At 58.3% G+C, this 10,664-nt stretch overlaps 1 protein-coding gene across 1 annotated transcript; it reads left to right on the top strand.

Annotated features, from left to right (window-relative positions):
* Positions 1 to 3,724: 3,724 nt before the first annotated feature.
* SLC25A44 (solute carrier family 25 member 44) lies at positions 3,725 to 8,263 on the top strand. The gene is made up of 3 exons (XM_035346710.1): positions 3,725 to 4,450; positions 6,227 to 6,354; positions 6,911 to 8,263. The coding sequence occupies exons 1-3, from the start codon at positions 3,829 to 3,831 to the stop codon at positions 7,100 to 7,102; spliced, it is 942 nt and encodes a 313-aa protein (XP_035202601.1). The 5' UTR covers positions 3,725 to 3,828; the 3' UTR covers positions 7,103 to 8,263.
* The last annotated feature ends 2,401 nt before the right edge of the window (positions 8,264 to 10,664 follow it).

The raw sequence follows: 10,664 nt of genomic DNA, 5'->3' as shown, positions 1-10,664 counted from the left end.
AGGGGGGGGTCTGCAGGGGGGATGCTCGGAGGGGAGCTGAGGACGTGGAGGAGGCTGGGGAGGCCCCAGAGGGAGGCTGGGGGGGGAGTCCCCCAGGGGAGGCCACGAGGGGAGCAGCAGGGTGGTGGTGTTGGGTTGGGGGGGAGGGGGGGGAGCATGTGGGCGAGGAGGCCGGGGCCTCGCCGGGCGGGATGGAGGCAGCGAGGGGATGGAGGCTGCAGAGCCGGGCGTGGGGACGCTCCCGGGACGTGCCGGCCCGCGCCGTGACCTTGAGCGGTTCCCGTGCCAAGAGCTGGCGCGCGCGGTCGCGGCCTCCCGGAGCGAGGCCTCGGCGTTTTGGCCGGCACCGCTCTGCCTCCCGACGGCGACGCGGCTCCCGTGGCCCCCCCCCCCCGCCCCCCCTGCCTCCGAGCGCCTCGGCTTGCGAAGAGCCCGGCTGCTTCCCCGAGGAACCTCCGGCGGCTCGTGAGGCCGCCCCCGGGGGTGAATTCAAGGAGGGGGAATTCTCAGGCTCGTGAAGAAACGAGCTGCCTGCCCAGGCCAGGTTCATCCCGGAGCGACACGGTTGATGTCCGAGGACGCTCGTCTCGATGCGTTCGCTCGCCCGCTTCCCGGGTGAAGAAAATCTCCGGAATTTTGCAGAAGGCAGCGGCTCGCCCGCGCCGGGCCGGCTCCCAGGCCTCCTGGCGGAGGCGTTAGTACGCGGAGCGGGAAAAACCCGTGGCCGGCGGCACCCCGAGGCCCCGTCTTTCCTCCCCAGAGGCTCCAATTTAGCCCCAGATGGAGCAGAAGGGGTTTGGAGGGAACAAACGGGGCGTGAGGGAGGATCCCGGCAGGGTTTGAGGCGCAGAGCGGGACGTTGGCGTGCTTGGGTTTCGTCTCCAGCACGAAGGTTCAGCCCCTCGGAGACGGAGCCGTTCCTTTCCTCTCGGCCTCCCCGAATTCGCCCCAAAGCCGGAACTTTTGGGCCGCCCCCGGAGCGCCGCCGCGAGCAAAACTCGGCTCGGAGCAAGGATCCGCGCGTGGCGATGGAATCGAGGCATCCCTTCCCTCCTCGCCTCCCGTCGGGGGGAATTTAGTGCTTTTTTTTTAGGCTTCGAGTGACATCACCTCTCTAATTGAGATCCTGAACGAAAGCGGTTGTTAAGGAGCGCCCCGGGGAAAGCGGGGTTATTTCCCCCGGGGGATGTTCGGGGCTGGAATTCCGAAGGCAAAGCTCTGCGGGACGCGAAGCCAGAAGTAAAAGCAGCGGGGTTGCTGTTATTTATTTATCTTCCTCCCGAGGACTCGTAACGGCCACAGCTTGCGCCTGGGGAGCTCCGCTCGGCGAGGTTCGGCGTTGGGGTGGCGCAGGAGTTGGGAGGACGGCCAAAACCCCGAGGTTTCAGCGGGCTGCAGCGGCCGGGCCTCACGTGAATTCGGCTTTAATTAAGCCACCGTTAAGTCCGTCACCGGAGTCACGTTTTTATAGGCTCTGCGCCCGCAGCTCCCGCGCCGGAAGCCTTCCGCCGGGCTAATCGCCCGTTAACGAAGCGGTGAGGCTCTAATTAGAGCGCAAGCAATACGTCTTCGGGTTCGACAAGCCGTGGTGTGTGTTACCGGGTAGACATCGAGGCCGTCGGTAATTCTCCGCGGGGTTGGTAGAAGAGCATCTTCCCCCCCCCCTCTCCTGGCTGGCGCCAGCTGCCCCGGGGGTGTTTTTAACTCCCCTGCCCATCAGCAGGCCGCGTGGCAGCGCGGTTTTCTGACGTTGGGTAAATATTGGGTTGGCAGCTGGGCACGGAAAAAGGTTCGTTACTGGCCAATGCCCCCCCCCCCCGATAATTTCATCATCTTAATTTCCTCTCCGTGCCAGAGGTAATTGATGTCCGCTCCTTTGGTCCTCGCGTTTCTGACCAGATCTCGACTGTTGGAGCCCTCTTGGCGAAGCCCGCGGTTCGGAGGCGTTCTGTAAAGGGCTGCAGCTGCAGTCAGGCCCTTCCTAATACCGTGGCGGTTCGTTAGCCCTGGAAATAATTATTAAAAAAAAAAAAAGGGGGGGGGGCTTTCTAAAAATGCCCTCGTGGTCCGCGGCCATCGGCTGTGCGCGGGTTCGGTCCTCTGAGGGAGTTTTTTCTTTTCCCTGCGTGCCCCTGGCCCCGCGAGGAGCTCGGCTTGTTCCGAGCCTGCTCGGTTGGCACCAAATGAGGGCAAACTGCAGCCAAAACGGAGACGGGGTGGAGCTGCCACCAGCCTCGTTCCCGGGGGAAGGGGGCCTGGGCGCTGCCCGCAGGACGGAGACGCAGCGCCACGGCCCCAGGGGCCGCTGGAGGAGGCTGAACCCGGCGCTCCCCTCCCGCTCCCTCAGCTCCTGGGACGCTGAAAAGGGCAAAGACAATCCCTGGGCTGCGGTTTTCAGCCCTTTTCAGGATCTTGTCGTCGACGTGGAGGCTCTGCGTAACTCACGGCGCGTGCCTTGCTCTCCCGTTGTTGCTCCTCCTTTCGTGACCCCCCCCCCCCCCTTGCGTCTCCCTCCGGCTTTAGGAAATGCCCCGAAATCTCTCTGATTTTATGCTTCGTGCAGGGAACCTGGGAACCCAACTTCAGCTCCTGTCGCTTTTTGTTGTGGTTGTTTCATTTTTGTTGGTTTCCCCTACAGAGCCCAGGAACCAACGAGCGGCGTCCTGACGTCGAGGAGCATCGCAAACCCGGAATGACCGGGAAGAAGCTGCTTTGGTTGCCGACCCCTACCCCTGAGAGCTCGTTAAAAGGTAGCGCCTGCTGCTGGAGCAGCACCTTTCCTCTCCAAACCTCTTTCCAAAGCCCGGCAAGCGGAGCCTGGAGCAGAGCGAGCACCGCTTCGTGCACAGAGCGCTGGCGCCGCCGTCAGCCACACGTGTGGTGGTTTTACCGTGCTGGGCAGCTGGACACCACCACCGCTCTCTCACTCCCCCCCCCTCAGATGAGGAGGGGAAGAAGTAAAGGAAAGAACAACTCACGGGTTGAGATAAGGATGATTTAATTAAAGAGGGGAAAATATATATATATATATATAATTAAGGAAATATTATTATTAATTAAACAATTCAACTAAAGGGAAAAAAAAGGGAAAGGGGAAGAGGGAGGAGGAAAGGGAATAACTAAACAAACCAAGTAAAGGCTGTGTGGAAGTGCAGAGGAAAGAAATTCCTCTCTGCTTCCCACCAATGAGCGATGCTTGAGCACGTCCTTGAAGCAGGGCCTCAACGCACGTAGCCGGTGTTCGGGAGGAGGACAGACGTTTTCCCAACGAGAGCCCACCCCTCCCCTCTTCTTCCTTTTTCCACCTTTTATTGCTGAGCGTGACATCGTGTGGTATGGAATATCCCTTGGGTTGGTTGAGGTCCCCTGCCCTGGTGATGTTTCTTTCTCACCTTTTTGCCCACCCCCAGGAGGGTCAGAGAGAGTCCTGATGCTGTGCCAGCACTGCTCAGCAGCAGACACAACACCGGTGTGATCCCACTGCTGTTCGAGCTACAAGTGCAGAGCGCAGCGCTGTGTGGGCTGCTGCAGGGAAAGGCAACATCCCAGCCAGACCCAGTACAACACGTCGCCGCCCTGCTTCCCGGGGTTACCCCAGCTTTACCCACGGGCTCCCTGGGAGCTCCAGGATCACCGAATCCAGGCTGGTTAACCTCACTCGAGTTCTTTGTAGTCTTCTGAAAGCGTCTCTGTGGTTTTTTTCTTCCAGGTACCGGCGCGTCCGATCTCGAGAGGCGCTCGAGGTAGAGGAGCTGGGCCCGGATCCGTTCTGAGCTCCCGAGGTAGATCTGGGGCGCACCGTCCGGGCTGCCTCCTCTCCGGGGAGTCATGGAGGACAAACGCAACATCCCCATCATCGAGTGGGAGCACCTGGACAAAAGGAAGTTCTACGTGTTGGGGATTTGCATGACCATGATGATCCGGGTGAGCGTTTACCCTTTCACGCTCATCCGGACGCGACTGCAGGTTCAGAAGGGCAAGAGCCTCTACAACGGGACCTTCGACGCCTTTGTGAAAATCCTGCGGACAGAAGGGACGGCTGGGCTCTACCGTGGCTTTTTGGTCAACACTTTCACCCTGATCTCCGGACAGTGCTACGTGACGACGTACGAGCTCACTCGCAAGTACGTGTCCCGCTACAACAACAACAACGCCGTGAAGTCTCTGGTGGCGGGCGGCTCGGCCTCCCTGGTGGCCCAGAGCATCACGGTGCCCATCGACGTGATCTCCCAGCACCTCATGATGCAGAGGAAAGGGGAAAGCATGGGCAGGTTCAAGGTGCAGAAGCAGGATGGCAAGCGAATGCTGGTCTTCGGCCAAACCAAGGACATCATCGTGCAGATCTTCAAGGCTGACGGTTTTAGGGGGTTCTACAGGGGCTACGTGGCCTCCCTGCTCACCTATATCCCCAACAGCGCGGTCTGGTGGCCCTTCTACCACTTCTACGCCGGTAAGTGCCGGGTGGCCGCGAGCGTGTCTTATCCCAGCAGACCGAGGAGGCCCTCGGGTGGCCTCGGAAGCTGCGGGGCCGGCGTGATTTGCGTCCTGTTCGATTCGGGGCGGGCGAACAAAGAGCTGGATCTCATTGAAACGAGTCCTGCAGGTGTTGGGTGGAAGCCTAGCGGAGCGGCCTTTGTGTTAATGCGGGTAAAGAATTAGGGGTCCGAGTGCTGGAGGACTTTAAAACAAGAAGGCTCCGGGCGAGAGGGGCTCGATGGGGCTGCTTTCACCTCTTCGAAGCCCAAATAATTCTCGCTTTCTGCGTGGAAGCGAGGAAGGCCGTTGTCCGGCACCGGGCAGAGTTTTGAGGTCACTGTGCAAGTGTAATTTGTGTTGGAGTCCACGTGGACTCGGGAGTCTTGAATACAGCATAAAAAAAAAAGACTTCTGGAGCTTGAAATTCCAGAACGAAACCAACTGATGGGCAGAAACAACGGCCAGTCGTCTGTGGTTATGGTGAACATCGTGCTCCGGTTTCCTCGGGTTTAAAACTGGCACCGAGCAGCGGGATAAAGATCTCGGGATATCCTTAACGCTGTTTTCTCCCTCTAGCTCAGCTCTGGGAATGCTTGGGCTGTTCCCAAGTGCGGAAGGTAACTGGCCAGGGAACCAGTAATCCTTTAGGTTTGTCATGCAGCGATCTTCCTAAAAGCGGTGGGAGCGGCAGGCTTCGATCTCGCTGTGTGAGGCTTTCGCTCCCCGTGTCAGCAGTTTTTAACAGCAAAATCCGCTGTGCAGGATTTTCCCGAGGAAAAAGATTCAAAATGGCAGGATTTTCCCGAGAAAACGATCCAGAAGCAGGCTTCTAAGATCAAGCAATCAAGCGTTGATAGGGAAAGAATGCAGCTTGCCTCAGATACTTGCTCTCTTTCCTGATCTTCTACGGTGGAGAACGAGGTGATGCTAAACCTCGGCGTCGGCTGTGGGCACGTCCCTGCTTCAGCTGCCTTCCAGCGCTCTGTCCCCGGGCAGGGCGCAGATCTTGGCCGCCAGCAGCAGCGGTCACTGAACTTTCCTCAGGGCTCAAAGTGCAGCGCTGGCTGCGGTTCGGATCAGGTGTTCCGGGTCACAAACGGAGCGGCTTCCTCCTCTCTTCCAGCCGGGCGCAGCAACCCAGCCATCCAAAAACCACCCCCAAAACCACCAGCTGGGACTTCGGGACTCAGTTCTACGCAGATTTCGTTAATAAAAGGGGGAGGGGGAGGAGATTCAAATCCCGTTTGCCGGGTCGTCGGGGCAGGCTGAGGAAATCCCTGGTAGGAACAGCGTGTGGTGGTGCTTCCCTTCGTGGAGATCCCGCGGCAGGACGTCGCGTCGCTGCTTCTTGGATGATCTGCGGGGGGTGGTGGTGACTGCCTGGAGGATCTGTGAAGCTCCGCAGGCAACTCCTGACAGCCTTGCCTAAAGGCTTCCCCCCTGCCTTCCAAAGGATGTTTCCGGGCTCCGTTTCGGGGACGTGCGAGCTTTGCCCAGCGGGGCTGCGAGCTGCCATTGGAGCTGATCAAAGGCTGACGGAACGCCGAGCCACCGCGATGGTTACGGGCTCGCTCCCTGCCCTTCGCCAACTTCCTCGTTGATTTAGAAAGCACCGGCTGGATGTGCCGTGGGAGGAGAGGTGACGGGCGGTGAATCAGCTCTGCCCGCTGTAAATCAGGCTAAATTAGCACGTGTAGGTAGGGAACGGGTAAGCAGCTCTGAACCTTTATTCTCTCTCTCCTGTTCTCAGAACAGCTTTCTAGCTTGACTCCTAAAGACTGTCCCCACCTCCTCCTGCAAGCGATCTCGGGGCCGCTCGCGGCTGCCACCGCTTCCACGCTCACCAACCCCATGGATGTCATCAGAGCTCGGGTTCAGGTAAGATTTCTGCCTGCTTGGCCTGTCTCTCCGCAACAGCGGCGTGACGCAGGGGTGGGGTTCGCTCTCTTTGATCTCTGTGGCTTCAGGTAAGCTGCTCCCCTTCTGTCTGTCCGTGGGCTGCTTCGTGCTACCATCTCCCCGCTTAATTGGCACTTGGCGTTAGGAGGAGGCAGCTCGGGAAGGGCTGGCTTCGCTGTCTGGGTGTTCACAGAAGGCTCCCCTGCAAACGTGGCGTATTTCAGCAGGGAGCCGCTTCCAGCAGCGTTGCTTTTAGCAAGACTCGGGCTGTCGTGTTGGCGCAGCACCTCCGAGGAAGGGGCAGACAGAAGGAAGGAGGGGACGGGTCTCAGAAACCCATTCCCGATGCCTCTTTAGGACTTGCTGCCTTTTTTTGTTGCCCCCCCCCCCCCCCCCCTGCGGAAGTTCTGGACACTAGATAAAGGTTTTTGGACCAGCTGATCCGTAGCGTTCAGGGTCTTTGTTTGGAGCAGAGCCCCAGAGCAGCTCAGGATGAAATCCGGCAGCTCTGTGAATCTCTCTTCTGGCTTTGCAGGTGGAAGGCAAGAGCTCCATCATCCTTACCTTCAAACAGCTCATGGCAGAGGAAGGTCCCTGGGGCCTGACGAAAGGTCTTTCTGCCCGCATCATCTCTGCCACTCCCTCCACCATCGTCATCGTGGTGGGGTACGAAACCCTGAAGAAGCTGAGCCTCCGCCCGGAGCTGGTGGATTCAAGACACTGGTAGAGGCAGACGGTGGGAGAGAAACCTTCTGAGCCCTCTGGATTCAGACCGTCACGGTTGAAAGCTCAGGAGAGGCAGTTGCCGTCTCCGTTGTCTCTAGCTAACGTGGAGTGAGTTTTCACAGTACAAGGCAGAAGCACGAGCAACTGCAATCCACCTCTTTCGATCTGATTGCCATTCGGTGCTCTGCTGCTCTCTCTGCTCAAAACCATCAAAAACGTGACCCTTGGCAGTGCCGTTTGCCTGGGACAGTTCACTCGAGAGCAGCCAGAGGCGGGAACGAATCCCGTAAATTCTCAATTCCCTTTTTTTTTTTTTAAATTAAAGACTTACTGGTTGAAGCAAAAAAGAAGCCAGTTTATTCCTTAAATTATTTTAATCCTTGTCAAACTTCCGAGCAGGGGAATCAGCCTGCAGCAGAGCCCTCTGGCGGGTTGCGTGCTGATTGCAGTTGTACTGTGGGAAGCTGCAGAAGTAGACTAGCCAAGTAACTTTTCCCCGCTCACACACTTTTATTGCTAGAAGGTGTGAGAGGAGAGTAACCCGGAACCACTTACGACCTTATTTACTGCGTTTTAAATAGATCTGTACATACCTTTTTTTGTATATTCTTGGGAACGTTTCCTGTCTCTCATCCTCGGAACGGCGAGCCTCGCTGAGGGGCGAGTGAAGGGTCGAGCTGGCTGTTTGTAATTAGTTGATGGCGATTTTGACACCTACGTTTTTAATGTTATTTATTTTATTTTTTAATTTCAGGGAAGCTTATTCTGATTTCTGGGGGACTGAGTGGTTGTTCTGTGGCCTTGTTCAATGTGAGTGTCGATGCTGCATGTTCAGGGTGGCTGATGCCACTTCCCACCTTTAGTTAGTTTAAGCGAAAACAAGCGCGGAGCTTGGACGTGTCGGATTGCTGTGCTGTCAGCAGCCAAGGTGAGAACGGAGCTTGACTTGAGCTACAGCTGGATGGGAGGTAGGGAAGGAGAAATCTTGTACTGGCTTTTGATCCAGTTCAAACCTGACTGGCATGTTCATATTGAATAAGAAGTAATGGTTTGCTAATACATCGTAAGCTTAAATCCTGCTTATCCTGTTCGGGAAGGACAAGGATGATTCTTTGCACGCTCTTGCCGGATCAAAATCTGAAGCTCCGGTGTGTTTCTTACACGTCAAAGACTTGCAGCTGAACAATGAAGCAAGAGGCTGCTGCTCGGGGAGGAGGAAGGAAGGGATCGTTCGATTTCACTCTGCTGGTCTCAGTATTTGAGATTTGCCTCTCAGGGCACCAGCCCTCACGCGGTGCTCAGCCCGGGTAGTTGTACGTCCGGGAGGGGAAGAGAGGTGCTCCCAGCGAACCGACATGCTGCTGCCTCGGCTCCTCTCGCTGCCGTCGCAAGGGATTCGTGGCCGTGGGCTTGATCCCACCAAACCGCAGCTGCTGCCAGGCTCTCGGCTGTCTCTTCGTCGGGGACCTGCTCAGCGTGGCTCTTGCCCGATCTCGGCAGCTGCAGCTCAGCCAGCGCAGAGACTGCTGGAGTCCGAGAGCCAATTTATGTTCGAGGGCAGAACCTGGCTCCGAGGTGCAACACCCCTTAATGGGGTTGCAGATGAGTCATCGAAGACCTTTTAATCCCCCTTCTAATTGTTGTCTGCAGCCCTAAGTACGGTGATAGATGCCTCGGCCACTGGCAGAGCTGTTCGAGCAGCGTGTGCTGCAAGCTGCTCTTCTGTTGCCTTTCCGTTCTTTAATTCCCTTGCTGTCAGCTCTGTAACAGCCGGTTCTGTAAGAATTGGAACGGTGGAATCGCAGGATTGCGAGGAGCTGTTGTGAGTTTGTGGGAGTCCCGTTCTCATGCGAAGGCAGCAGCAATGCCAATATTAAAACAAGAATCAGCCTTTGCCCATGACCAGCGGGGTAAATTCTGGTGTGTCAGGGGAAGCAGCAGACACCACGGATGTAGGCAGATGCTCTCGAGGTTAATATTTCTCTTAACCAGCGTAGTTCTCGGTAACTAATAAACTTTGAGACCTTCAACTCCATGCCTGAGCTTGAAGCGAGTCAGTCTCGGGGTGCTTGCCAAGGCAGTCTGCCAGTTCCTGTCGCTCCACAGCAACGCTTCCTTAATTTTAACGCTTTGCCTTCTAAGTAGCACTAGGAGGAACCTCCCCGGCAGAGACTGGCCGAGAAGACGCTGGCGGTGACTATGCACAAAGCCATGCAAGCCAGAAAAACCCCGGGCCGAAGCACCCAGGTCGTACCTGAAAGGGTGGGTCACTGTGAAACCCGCGTCCTGACCCTCCGTTGCGAAGCGCTGCTAGCTCTGGCTCTCTTACAAGCAGTGGAGTATCTTTACGAGTAAAAATGTGTGTGACCTCGTTCTTTTCCTTCTCGTTCTGTGCTGAGCTGGGCCTGCGCTCCCACCTTTAAGCTGCTCGGGGGGGGGATCGGGGGTGGGCGCTCGATGGCTGAGCCTCGGCCTGTTCCCCAAGCACGCCCGCCCCGGGGGCCTTGCTGGTGTCTGGCTGCTGGACTGGGGTGCCCAGGGCTCTGAGGATGAACCTCGCTGGGTTGATTTCCCCCGTGTCCCCCCCCCCCATGTGTCCCCCAGTTGTCCCCCCATCGTGCTCCATGTCCCCCAGTCATTCCCCAAGTCCCCCATTCACCTTCTGTGCCCCTCCCCGAGTCCCCCAGTCACTCCCCTTGTCCCCCCTGTGTCCCCCCCATCCCTTCCCATGTCCTCCCAGTCACTCCCCCTGTCCTCCCGTGTCACCCCGGTCACTCCTTGTGTCCCCCACTCCCCCGGTGTCCCCCCCCATCTGCCCAGTCCTTCCCCATGCGCACCCCACTCATAAGCAGTGTCCCCGTATCACCCCCCGTGTCTCCCCATCACTCCCCATGTCCCCTCCAGTCACTCCCAGTGTGCCCAGTCCCCCCCATGTCCCCTCTGTCCCCCCACCGTTCCGTGTCCTCCCAGTCACACCCAGTGTCCCCCTCCCTCTGCCCCCCCAGTCACTCCGTGTCTCCCCCCCAATCGCTCCCATGTCCTTCCACGCATACTCCCATCACTGCCTGTGTCCTCCTCATGTCCCCCCAGTGTCCCTGTGTGTCCCCCCCCGTGTCCCTGTCCCCCCCCAGTCACTCCTCTGTCCCCCCATTCCTTCCCCCGTGTCCCCCCATCACTGTCATGTCCCCCCCATTCGCCCCCCGTGTCCCCCCCCATTCGCCCCCCGTGTCCCCCAGTCACTGCCATGACCCCCATCATGTGTCCCCCTATTCCCCCCTATGTCCCCCCAGTCACTCCCCACCACCCTGTGTCCCCCTATCACTCCCCGTGTGTCCCCCCAGTGTCCCTGTCCCCCCCATCACTCTCATGTCCCCCCGTCACTCTCGTGTCCCCCCATTCGCCCCCCTGCGCCCCCCCCAGTCACTCCTGTGTCCCCCCATCACTCCCGTGTCCCTCCCGTGTCCCCCCTCAGTCACTCCCGTGTCCTCCCCGAGTCACTCCCGTGTCCCTCTCGTGTCCCCCCCAGTCACTCCCCTGTGCCCCCCCCCCCCCCCCCCCCCCCC

The sequence above is a fragment of the Oxyura jamaicensis genome, chromosome 25 (genome assembly GCF_011077185.1).
Source record: "Oxyura jamaicensis isolate SHBP4307 breed ruddy duck chromosome 25, BPBGC_Ojam_1.0, whole genome shotgun sequence".
Taxonomy (NCBI): domain Eukaryota; kingdom Metazoa; phylum Chordata; class Aves; order Anseriformes; family Anatidae; genus Oxyura; species Oxyura jamaicensis.
This window is presented reverse-complemented; position numbering and strand designations above follow the sequence as displayed.